The 11,193-nt window shown below is 36.0% G+C and overlaps 1 protein-coding gene across 4 annotated transcripts; it reads left to right on the forward strand.

Moving 5' to 3' along the window:
* Nucleotides 1-685: 685 nt before the first annotated feature.
* On the forward strand, nt 686-10,633 carry LOC131848327 (peroxisomal membrane protein PMP34-like). Of its 4 annotated transcripts, none has more exons than XM_059198152.1 (3): nt 686-736; nt 7,585-7,645; nt 9,731-10,633. In XM_059198152.1, exons 2-3 carry the CDS (start codon nt 7,600-7,602, stop codon nt 10,450-10,452), a joined length of 768 nt encoding a protein of 255 aa, XP_059054135.1. In that variant the 5' UTR covers nt 686-736; nt 7,585-7,599; the 3' UTR covers nt 10,453-10,633. The 4 variants fall into 4 exon arrangements, with proteins under 4 accessions (XP_059054135.1, XP_059054134.1, XP_059054132.1 ...); XM_059198151.1 differs by lacking the exon at nt 686-736 and adding an exon at nt 921-995; XM_059198149.1 differs by lacking the exon at nt 686-736 and adding an exon at nt 7,255-7,489.
* The last annotated feature ends 560 nt before the right edge of the window (nt 10,634-11,193 follow it).

The following is an 11,193-nucleotide window of genomic DNA, read 5'->3' on the forward strand; positions in this document are numbered from 1 at the left end:
TCTTCCAATCATCCATCACACAAGTATTCTCCGTCGTTGTGCCGCCCGCCGCGTATAAAGAAACCACGCGACACGGCCCAGTACTACGTAGTCAGGGTACTACGGACTTCGATATTAATATTTTATTTTACTCTTCTCATTTTCTATTGCCGTCAATTTATTTTATGTGTATGTTTTATAATTTTTGTTGAAATTTATTTTTATTGCAAATATATTTTTTATATTGTTATTGTAAATATTAATTTCTTTGTATTTGGTATCGCATTGATCGTATAAAAAATGGCACAATCCGGCACAAAAAATGCGTCCCCACCATCTGCCTCGGAGGTGCATAGGGTTTCTGTAAAATTACCTCCTTTCTGGCTGAAGCAAATTTTGAACTATCTGGAATCACCGCTGATTCCACTAAATTTAATTATATTATCAGTCATTTGTCACATGCCAGGATGCTGAGGTAGAAGATATAATCATCAAACCACCCGCGGAAAACAAATACACATTTTTAAAAGCCGAATTAATCCGCAGACTATCGGCATCTGAGGAAAAAAGAGTCCGGCAGCTTTTAAGTGATGAGGAGCTGGGGGATAGGCGACCCTCACAATTTCTGAGGCACCTCAAGTCTCTCACGGGGGACTCACTTCGTGACGACGAAGGCATACTTCGCCAACATTGGATGCGTCGCCTCCCCACTCACGTTCAGACCATATTAGCTGCACAGGATCTTCCATTAGAGAAGGTAGCGGATCTAGCTGAACGCATTATGGAAGTATCTCCTGCAACACCACTTGCTAGTTTCACCTCAGTTGCTGGTATATCACCTCAGCCTATTACATCATCTTCAAGCGTAGACCCATTTGCCATTCTTTCTCAGCGTATCGACCAACTCACAGAGCAGGTAGCTTCATTGACAGCCTATCAGAGACAGGGAAGTCGGTCCAGGTCTCGGACTCCATAATCACGTCAAAGTCGCAGTAGGAGCCCTCAACCTAGGACATGTTGGTACCACCGTACATTTAAAGAGAAGGCGCTACACTGTACTACTCCTTGTAACTGGCAGCACGATTCATTTTTAAACACGAACGGGAGTCAGTAAAGGCGACTACCGACTCCTCTCATACCACTTCAAGTCGCCGTTTATTTGTAACGGATTCATACAGTAAGCGACGATTTCTCGTAGATACAGGTTCCGATATCTGCTGCTATCCTAAAAGCGCCCTTCGTTCCCACGCCTATAAATCTAACTTTGTGCTGCAAGCAGCCAATGACAGTGCTATTACGACGTACGGTACTCTGCGTTTCAATCTCAACCTAGGTCTTCGACGAGTTTTTGCATGGGATTTCATTATAGCTGACGTCAGCGTTCCTATCATTGGCTCCGACTTCCTCGGTCATTACAATCTCTTGCCAGATTGTACCCATAGATGTCTAGTCGATGGAATAACCGGTCTTCGTCATCAGATTCAGTGCGCGTCATCTAATCAGCCCAGCGTCAAGACCATTATTAGTGATTCTAAAGACTCACCCTTTCTAACAATTTTACAGGAATATCCGGAACTCACTCGTCCACCCGGTTTTCCTCGCGATGTTAAACATAATACAGTGCATTTCATTAACACTACTGACGGACCGCCATTATCATGCCGTCCTCGTCGCCTTGCTCCCCAGAAACTTCAGATTGCCCAAAAAGAATTTGCCGACATGGTTGCTGCCGGTACAGCTAAACCATCCAGCAGTGCCTGGTCTTCACCACTCCATTTAGTTCCTAAAAAGGATGCCACTTGAAGACCTTGTGGTGACTACAGGGCCTTAAATGCGCGCACTATTCCTGATAGATATGCACACACAATCTGGTAGGAGCCACCGTCTTCAGTACAATTGATCTGGTAAAAGCCTACCAGCAAATTCCTGTCAATCCAGCTGATATATGCAAGACAGCTATTACCACTCCTTTCGGACTATTCGAATTTCCCTACATGACGTTTGGTCTCAGAAACGCTGGTCGAACATTCCAGCGTTTCATCGATGAGGTCACACGGGGACTTACTTTTTGCTTTCGTCGATATCCTCATCTACTCGCGCGATGCCGCTCAGCACGCAGAACACCTCCGACTGCTTTTTCAACGTTTAGCTCAATACGGAATCGTCATCAATTTGCCATTTGCAATTGCCAAATGCAAGTTCGGTGTTCCAGAAATTATATTCTTGGGCAGTCACATTTCATCAGCAGGTACACAACCACCACCAGATCGTGTCGAAACCATCAGTAATTTTCCCTTACCTGAAACAGCTCATGGCCTACGACGGTTTCTGGGTATGTTAAACTTCTATCGTCGTTTTATACCCAGAGCCGTTGAATTTCAAGCCCCGTTAATTAACATCCTGGCAGATGCCAAAATTAAGGGTTCCAAACCAGTTCCTTGGACTCCCGATCTGGAACAAGCATTTCACAAGTGTCGCGATAGTTTAGGTGACGCTACTATGTTGTGTCACTCAGTGGCGGACGCTCCACTTGCTCTTTTCACCGACGCTTCCACTACACACGTAGGTTCATGTCTACAACAGAAAGTTGGAAATTCTTGGCAACCTCTTTCATTTTTTAGCAAGAAGTTGACGCCTAAACAGGCATCGCTTCCTGCTTCCTGCTACTCGCCATATACGAAAGCGTGCAACATTTTCGCCACATTCTCGAAGCACAACATACCACCATTTTCACGGATCACAAACCACTCATTTACGCATTTTCTCAAAAACGAGAGAAACTTCCTCCACCTCAATTAAATCAACTGTCATTCATTTCACAGTTCACCACCGACATCGTGTATATTAAGGGAAATGAGAATGTTGTTGCCGACACGATTTCGTGTATTGAGGCCATTCAGCTGGAGGATGATTATCATTCATTAAGTCGCTCTCAACAAACAGACCAAGAGTTGCAAGCATTAATATCTAATAACACTTCATCTTTAAAATTAGAATATGTCACAATTACCGGAACTGACATCATTCTCATATGCGACACATCCACTGGCAAACCTCGTCCATACCTACCATCCTCATTTAGACGCAAATACTTAGACAGGTTACATAACGTGAGTCATCCAGGTTCTCGAGCCACACTTCGTTTGATATCTGATCGTTACGTTTGGCCCTCGAGACGAACACAAACATAAATAATAGCGGTAACAATAAAGACGCTAAATACTGTACAAGTATTTAGCGTCTTTAATAAAGAAGCTCCATCATACAACTCCGCATAGTGCTATAATCGAGGAAGTCGAAAAAACCGGAAATAAAGTCCAAGGGGAAATTATCAACATTAAGTATGGTCCCGAAAAAAAGCCGACATCAACTTTCTTCGTTAACCTCACGCCTGGCCCAAATAACGGTGCAGCTAAATCAATAAAATCGATTAATAATCAAATTATTGTAATTGAAGAGCCTAAGAAAAGAAACACAATACCTCAATGCCAAAGATGTCAGCAGTATGGACATTCAAAAAACTATTGTATGCGGCCATTCAGGTGTGTAAAGTGTGCACAAGATTACAAAACATCGGATTGTCCAAAAAAGGACCGAAACACCCCCGCCACTTGTGCATTGTGTGAAGGTGCACACCCCGCTAACTACAAAGGATGCGAGGTCTATAAAGAAATTCTGTCTAGGAAATCAAGTAGACCAAAACCATACATCTTAAATACACAGAATAAACGAAATAATGAAGAAAATCCAAATAAATCGACTGAACGTCAACTACAATATCAAAACAATGAGAGATCAAGAGACACTAATAAATATGTCACAGAAACAAAATCCTATGCAGATATCTTAAAAATGCATAATGCACCCGCAACACATAACAATAATTTAGAAATACTACTCACACAACAAGCTTTAAAGCTAGATAAACTATTAGAACAAATGTCAACAATGATGAATCTTCTCACAACAGTTATCAACAAACTTGTTCATTGAGATGGCTACTCTGAAATTAGTAACCTGGAACACAAACGGGCTGGCCACGCACAAGTATGATGTGGAAACTCTATTGGAATACGAGAATGTTGATATACTCCTTGTATCTGAAGCACACTTAATACCAAATCACAATCTAAGGTTAAAAAATTATAGCATATATTCGACATCCCACCCCGATGGAACAGCTCATGCGGGCACAGCCATAATTATTAAGAAGCACATCAAGCACGATATCCTTCAGGAGTATAAAACGGAACCAATACAAGCAACTCCAATAATGCTACAGGATAAAAGAGGATCTATGGCTATATAAGCTGTATACTGTCCACCAAAACATAAATTAAAAGAAGAAGCATTCACTAACTACTTCAAAACACTTGGACATAGGTTTTTATGTGGAGGCGATTGGAACGCCAAAAACGTTCACTGGGGATCACGACTGGCCGTACCTAGGGGCCCCGAAATGAAAAAAAAGTATAGATAAAAATAACCTACATATACTAAGCACAGGTGAACCCACATACTGGCCAACAGACCCACAAAACATACCCGATCTTCTGGACTTCTTTGTGTATAAAGGATTGTCAAACAACTATTTAAAGGAGAGTTGTCTTGACAGTAGGTCAGATCACACGCCTGTAATTGCCACAATAAGTACCACCATTATTGAAAGACCAGTTAAGGAGCGCCTCTACCCTAAAAGAACTGATTGGAAGGCATTCAGAGACTACCTAAACGAAAACCTCGACATGAAAGTGCCACTTAAAGAAGATGGAAATGGAAGATGACATAGAGGGTTACGCAATGACATTAACAAACTTAATACAAATAGCAGCATGGAAAAGCACACCAGCTACCACATTAAAACATGGTAGTAAGAATATACCCAGGGATATAAAATATAAAATCCTGGAAAAAAGACGACTTAGAAGGGTGTGGCATTGTAGTTGACATAGCCAAGACAAAAGAGCGTTTAATAAAGCAGCTGCAGACCTAAAATTATACCTTAAAAAGATTGAGGAAGAGACCCTACAGAATAAATTGGCTAACCTGAATCCCCAAGCTAAAAACGAATACTCACTCTGGAAAAGCGGTGATGAAGAAGATGAAAAAGAGATACTGACCTATCTTAGGGCTGACTCCCAATTATCTCTTCCAATTAAAAGCTGCTCTCCACGAGAAGTCCAAAGAGAAATAAAAAACTTGGAACTAAATAAAGCCCCTGGTTTCTGCCTGATTACAGCTGAAGTTCTCCAACAGCTTCCTAAAAAAGGTATAGTCGGTATAATACAACTCTTCAATAGTATAATTAGGATTGGACATGTGCCAAAGCTATGGAAAGCTTCAGAGATAGTCATGATTCCCAAGCCTGGCAAACCTCCACACCTTGTGTCTTCGTACAGACCAATAAGCTTACTTCCAACCTTATCGAAATTATTTGTGAAGATAATTTTACGAAGGTTAAAACAGGTATTAAATGAAAAAGAAATTATCCCTCAACATCAGTTTGGATTCAGAGTTGGCCATTCAACAATTGAACAAGTCAATAGAGTTGTCAACAAAATAAGAGAAGCTCTAGAGAAGAAGCAATACTGCTCTGCTATTTTTCTTGACGTACAACAGGCATTTGACAAGGTTTGGCACCCGGGACTGCTATTCAAACTGAAGAAACACCATCCACATAACTTTTACATACTTTTAAAATCTTATTTAAAGGACAAATTGTTTAGAGTCAAAATCAATGACACCTACTCTACCTTTCAAGATATAAAACCGGAGTACCGCAGGGTTCCACCTTGGGTCTCATTCTGTATCTCATGTACACTGCAGACATAGCAACATCGGATAATATATTGTCTGCTACGTTTGCCGATGACACTGCCGCACTTTGCAACAATGAAAATCCGAACATTGCGTCCATGGTTTTGCAGAGTCACCTGAATAAGGTACATGAATGGATGGAAAAGTGGCGCATTAAAGTGAGCTCCAACAAATCAGTACATGTCACCTTTACCCTGAGAAAAGACAACTGCCCACCGATTAAACTTGGAGATGACATTTTACCCCCTCAAGACTCGGCAAAATATTTGGGCATACATCTTGATAGGAAGCAAACGTGGAAAACACACATCCAAAAAAACGCGATGAATTGAATGCACGGCTCAGAAACCTGAACTGGCTGACGGGCAGAGGATCATATGTAACCATGGAAAACAAGATACTCATTTATAAAACCATAATAAAGCCAATCTGGACATACGGCATCGAGTTACGGGGATCAGCAAAGAATTCCAACAGAACAACAGAATTTTGCAACGGTTTCAGAATAAAGCACTCAAAACCATAACTGCTGCACCTCTATTCATTAGAACAACAGAATTGCATGAATACACAGGAATGAGAACAATCAGAGAAGAAATAGAGCACAGAACAAGAGTATACAGAGATCGTATAGGGGCGCATACCAATATCTTTGCAACAGCACTACGAGACCCATTGCAATGCAGAAGACTTAAGAGACTCCATGCATGGGATCTTATTCACCGATGAGACAGTTTCCTCACTGGAGGTATAGTTCTCTCCCGTCAACAGTCCCACAACCAATCTGTTAAAGGCTTGGTAAGCCGATTGCAGGATAAAAATAATAAAAAAAAAAAAAAATACTGTACAAAAATTAATCTCAATAAAATGTATTACCATACTAAACCATAACGATTATTGTTGTACAAGTTATTCACTTGTTGGTGACTTGCTCCAACATGGAATACGAACGTTTACATGCAAAATTGTATAGGATAATTTTACCTATATATATATATATATATATATATATTTATATATATATATATACATAATGTACAAAACTTTATGTATATATATATATATATAAATATATACATAAAGTTTTGTACATTATTAATACTGTATGTACGGGCCGCTAAAAAAGTTAAAAATGTATTTTAAAAATTTTATTGATTAAAAAGGTTACTCATCCCTGAACTACAGTATATTGTAATTTTAACCAGTTTGTGTTAGTTCTCGTTTTGGTATATTTACTTTACTCTTTGGTTCTCGTCCTTAGGTTATTAGCTTAGTTACGGGCGGCGCAGCATATTCCATAGTTATTTTCACAACTAAGTGTTAATTACTCTGTGTATACTACATATCGTAGCTCAATTCTCTATTATCTAAATAAAATAGTCTGTGGTGTACATAATAATGTAACCTTACATTGCCTTTCCGATTTTTAATAATTATCTACGAAACTGAGTCTACATCATACATGTGACTGATAATTAAAGAATGATACTGATAAACCGTAACGTATACTTTAGTGATTACAGTACACCAGCGGTAGTGCTATTCGGTTGATTCCTTGTCCAGTGCCTCAGTTTGTAGTCTGGTTCTATTCCCATTTTATTTATTTTTATTTTTTATTATAAAATAAAAATTTACAATGCCACCCTCATTACTAAGTTATGAAACTTTGGTTCATGCTTTAGCAGGAGCAACGGTATGTATTGTTGATATACAGTATTCCATTTATTTACAATATATATTAATAACCTTTTCAAATATATTTAGTAGGTGCTTTTCGTTTATTTTTAGGGTAGTGTTGTTGGCATGGCAGCTTTTTATCCATTGGATACGTTAAGATCAAGATTGCAAGGTAATAATTCTTTATAAACATTTTTGTTTTTCTTGAACTTTGCACTGTATAGCAGTGTAGATGACAGATGAGAATCTAATATTTAAAATTTATTTATAGTGGGAACCAAATTGGCTAAATGTTAAAATAACATTTTCTATGTTTAATTAAACAAACTCTTGTATCATAATCTAGTTATTAAGTTAAGTTAATAACAAGTTTAATAAGTTATTAAATATCAATAAAAATGTAAAAAATGAAGCATGCCCTTTTATAAATAATTTAACTAATGAAGACAGAAGAACTTAACTGTGAACAATTTCTGAACGTTTTTTGTTCAAATTATATCTGTCATACTATAACTTTAGTATTTACATTACAACAGATATTGTGGATCTGTTTAGTACTCTTTCTCTCTCCGCTACATGTGTTTGGGCAAAGGTAGCGACAGTTCATCAGATTGGCCATCTGCTGCTGCTTGCTTGTCATTACAGCTAATAAAAAAATCTAAAATTTATGAATTCAAGAACAAGTCTAGTTAGTCCAAATGTGTATAACACACAAAATGTTACACTAGGTGACAGCAATAAAATCTCCCTAATCTATCTATATTTTTACTTGATATTGCGACTGAATAGAAAAACAGACTTGTAGCTAACCATGATATATTTAAATGTCCTACTCAATAATTACCAGAAAAGACAGGAGAGTTTATATTTTATTAAGAAAGTTGATTGGATAGCTAAACTAATGGATTGACAAATTATCCACATAAAGATAAGCAACAATAAATCACAATAGGATTTATATTTTTATGTGCTATAAGTATATTTTTTACACCTATTTTTAATGGACACCTTATCACTTTCTATGAAATTGTACAATAATACATATTTCAAATTTTTAAATTGATTATACTTTACAAATTGAATACAGACAAATAAGGGAGAGAATTAGTCTAAATTTTTAATAATTAACCTGTAATACAGTAAAAACAATACTAACAAAATAGTTACTTACAATACCACATTGAAAAAAGAGTATATTCCCCAATATAATAATAATAACAAGTATAATATATATCCTTACTTCCTTACTAATATTATAAATGCGAAAGTAACACTGTCTGTCTGTCTCGCTTTCACACCAAAACTACTGATCCGATTTATATGAAATTTGGTACACAGATAGTCTAGACCCTGAGAAAGGACATAGGCTACTTTTTAATGCGAAAATAGGGTTGTAAGGGGTTGAAAGATTGTATGGAAGAATCGTCATTTTTGGAGCTAGAAGCTTGAAACTTATTTTTGAGGCTGTTGATTAAATACAAATAAATATGACATTCTAAGTTTGTAAAAATTTTACCATTAGGGGTGTAAAATAAAATAGGGGGTGAAAGTTTTTATGTAAATTCATCATTTTTGAAGCTAGAAACTGATGTTTTAGGCTGTGGATTAAATATAAATAAAGAAAAATGGGTTGTAAAGAATTTAAAGGAGAGTTAAATATTTGTATGGAAATATTTTTAAAGCTAGAAGCTTGAAGTTTAATTTTTAGCCTATTTATTCAATATATATTTAGAAAAAGAGTTATAAGGGGTTGAAAGAGTTATGTATGGAAGTGTCGTCATTTTTGAAGCAAAAAGTATGAAACTTTTTCATTTGGCTTTTATTGGGTTAGGTCATAAAATTTTTTTTTTCATTATTTTGTCAAGGACACTATTTTACGCGAAGTCGCGGGTACAGCTAGTATATATATATATATATAGTATTATGCTTGTTATCACTAATATTCTTATTATATATTATTATTCTTGATGATTATTCTTAATAGTAAATAACTATTTTTTCTATATTGTTTATCTATTATATATTATATGGTGCTCTCTCTCACTTTTTCATACTGGTGCCGCTGAAAACCAGAGGCATGTCATGAACATGCCATAATGTTGATTGAAGCTATTACTGTGTTGTATATTATACAAAAATGTTTATTTTTGTTATTGTTTCTAATGTAAACACTGAATAAGTGTTTTTTCTTCCTTTCTTTCAAAATTTTATAACAGCTCACAACAGTTTAATTACATGAATATATTGTATTTTTCAGTTGACAATGATTTAAAAATGAAAGGCTCATCATGGGAGTTACTAGTGCGGCTAGCCAACGAAGAAGGTATTGAGGCATTGTACCGTGGCCTTTCGCCTGTGTTGCAATCAGTTTCAGTTTCAAATTTTGTTTATTTTTATTGTTTTCATGCATTGCGCAGACTTCATACTACAGAAGTAACTGCAGTAAAAGATTTATTAGTTGGTTCTGTTGCTGGTGTTATAAATGTACTTCTAACATCTCCACTTTGGACTGTTAACATGAGAATGAAGGTGGAAAAGAATAAATATGATAGCTTAATAAAAGGCCTTATTGAAATATCTAAAAAAGAAGGAGCAAAGGGATTGTGGTCTGGTGTTTTACCATCCTTGCTATTGGTGTCAAATCCAGCCATCCAATTTATGGTGTATGAATATTTAAAGAGACATGTAATAGCTAGAGGTAAGTTTAATGCTTACTCAGGATTTTTAATAGCTGCAGTTGCAAAAGCTGTAGCCACAAGTTTGACCTATCCACTTCAACTTGTACAGTCAAGGCTTCGTGCTGGTACTAGTTTAAAACCTTTATGGAGAGATGTAAAATCAAAACCATCAGTAATGTTTCGAGGACTGGAAGCAAAATTATTACAAACAGTCATGACAGCTGCTTTAATGTTTTTCATTTATGAAAGACTTGTTCGTTTAGTGTTACTCATAATGAGAGTTCAATCACAGCGTAAATGAAGGCTGAATTACTTTATGATATAATCTGTTATACCTACTAATATAAATTTTGTGCTACAATAATTTAAACTACAGTATAAAAGAACCTGGAACCTTGAGATAGTGTGTAATTTCTATTACATAAAGAAAATCTGTGATGGTTCTATGTGATAATAAAAGTATTTATTATTTATGTGAATAATAAATACATGACACAACATAATGACAATTAGATTTCATTAATAAATAAAATTAAACAAAAAAACAGAATTTACTAGCTCTCTAATTATGGAGTTAATAATATAAACACTTCTTTTCAATATACTAAGAAGGCCAAATTGTCTCTATAAGACTGGATTTATAATATGATTGTAAAGTCACTTGGTAGAACACTCAATCTTATTTTGTAAGATATTTATGGTCAAATATATTTACATATTTAATATCAAATATATTTACATATTTGAGCCAAGACTATGTAATCAGTTTTTAAATAAGTAAGAGCATTAAAATGATATTATTACAACTGATAAAATTATCTCTATTAATAGCTTATAATCATAATAATCAGTTCAATGTTTAAATAAATAAGTGTCCTCACCAAAAAAACTTTGCTCTTTCCATTATTTAGCTATTATACATATGTATTACTGGTGGTATATTTCCGCATAAGTAGGGATTTCATCAGTATAGTTCTTAGACGTCATAGCGACTGGATAAGTAAAATTTATCATAAAATTCAATTTTAAGTATGTTCTTACA

This window comes from Achroia grisella, unplaced genomic scaffold (assembly GCF_030625045.1).
Source record: "Achroia grisella isolate CSIRO2021 unplaced genomic scaffold, CSIRO_AGI_Agris_v1 utg546, whole genome shotgun sequence".
Classification (NCBI taxonomy): domain Eukaryota; kingdom Metazoa; phylum Arthropoda; class Insecta; order Lepidoptera; family Pyralidae; genus Achroia; species Achroia grisella.

Bases quoted from the DNA above. Each gene is read 5' to 3' on its own strand.
- LOC131848327 (XM_059198149.1), top strand. From the start codon at position 7,433: ATGCCACCCTCATTACTAAGTTATGAAACTTTGGTTCATGCTTTAGCA. The intron at 7,490-7,584 runs GTATGTATTGTT...GTTTATTTTTAG, and splicing joins ATGCTTTAGCAGGAGCAACG to GGTAGTGTTGTTGGCATGGC. The intron at 7,646-9,730 runs GTAATAATTCTT...TGTATTTTTCAG, and splicing joins GTTAAGATCAAGATTGCAAG to TTGACAATGATTTAAAAATG.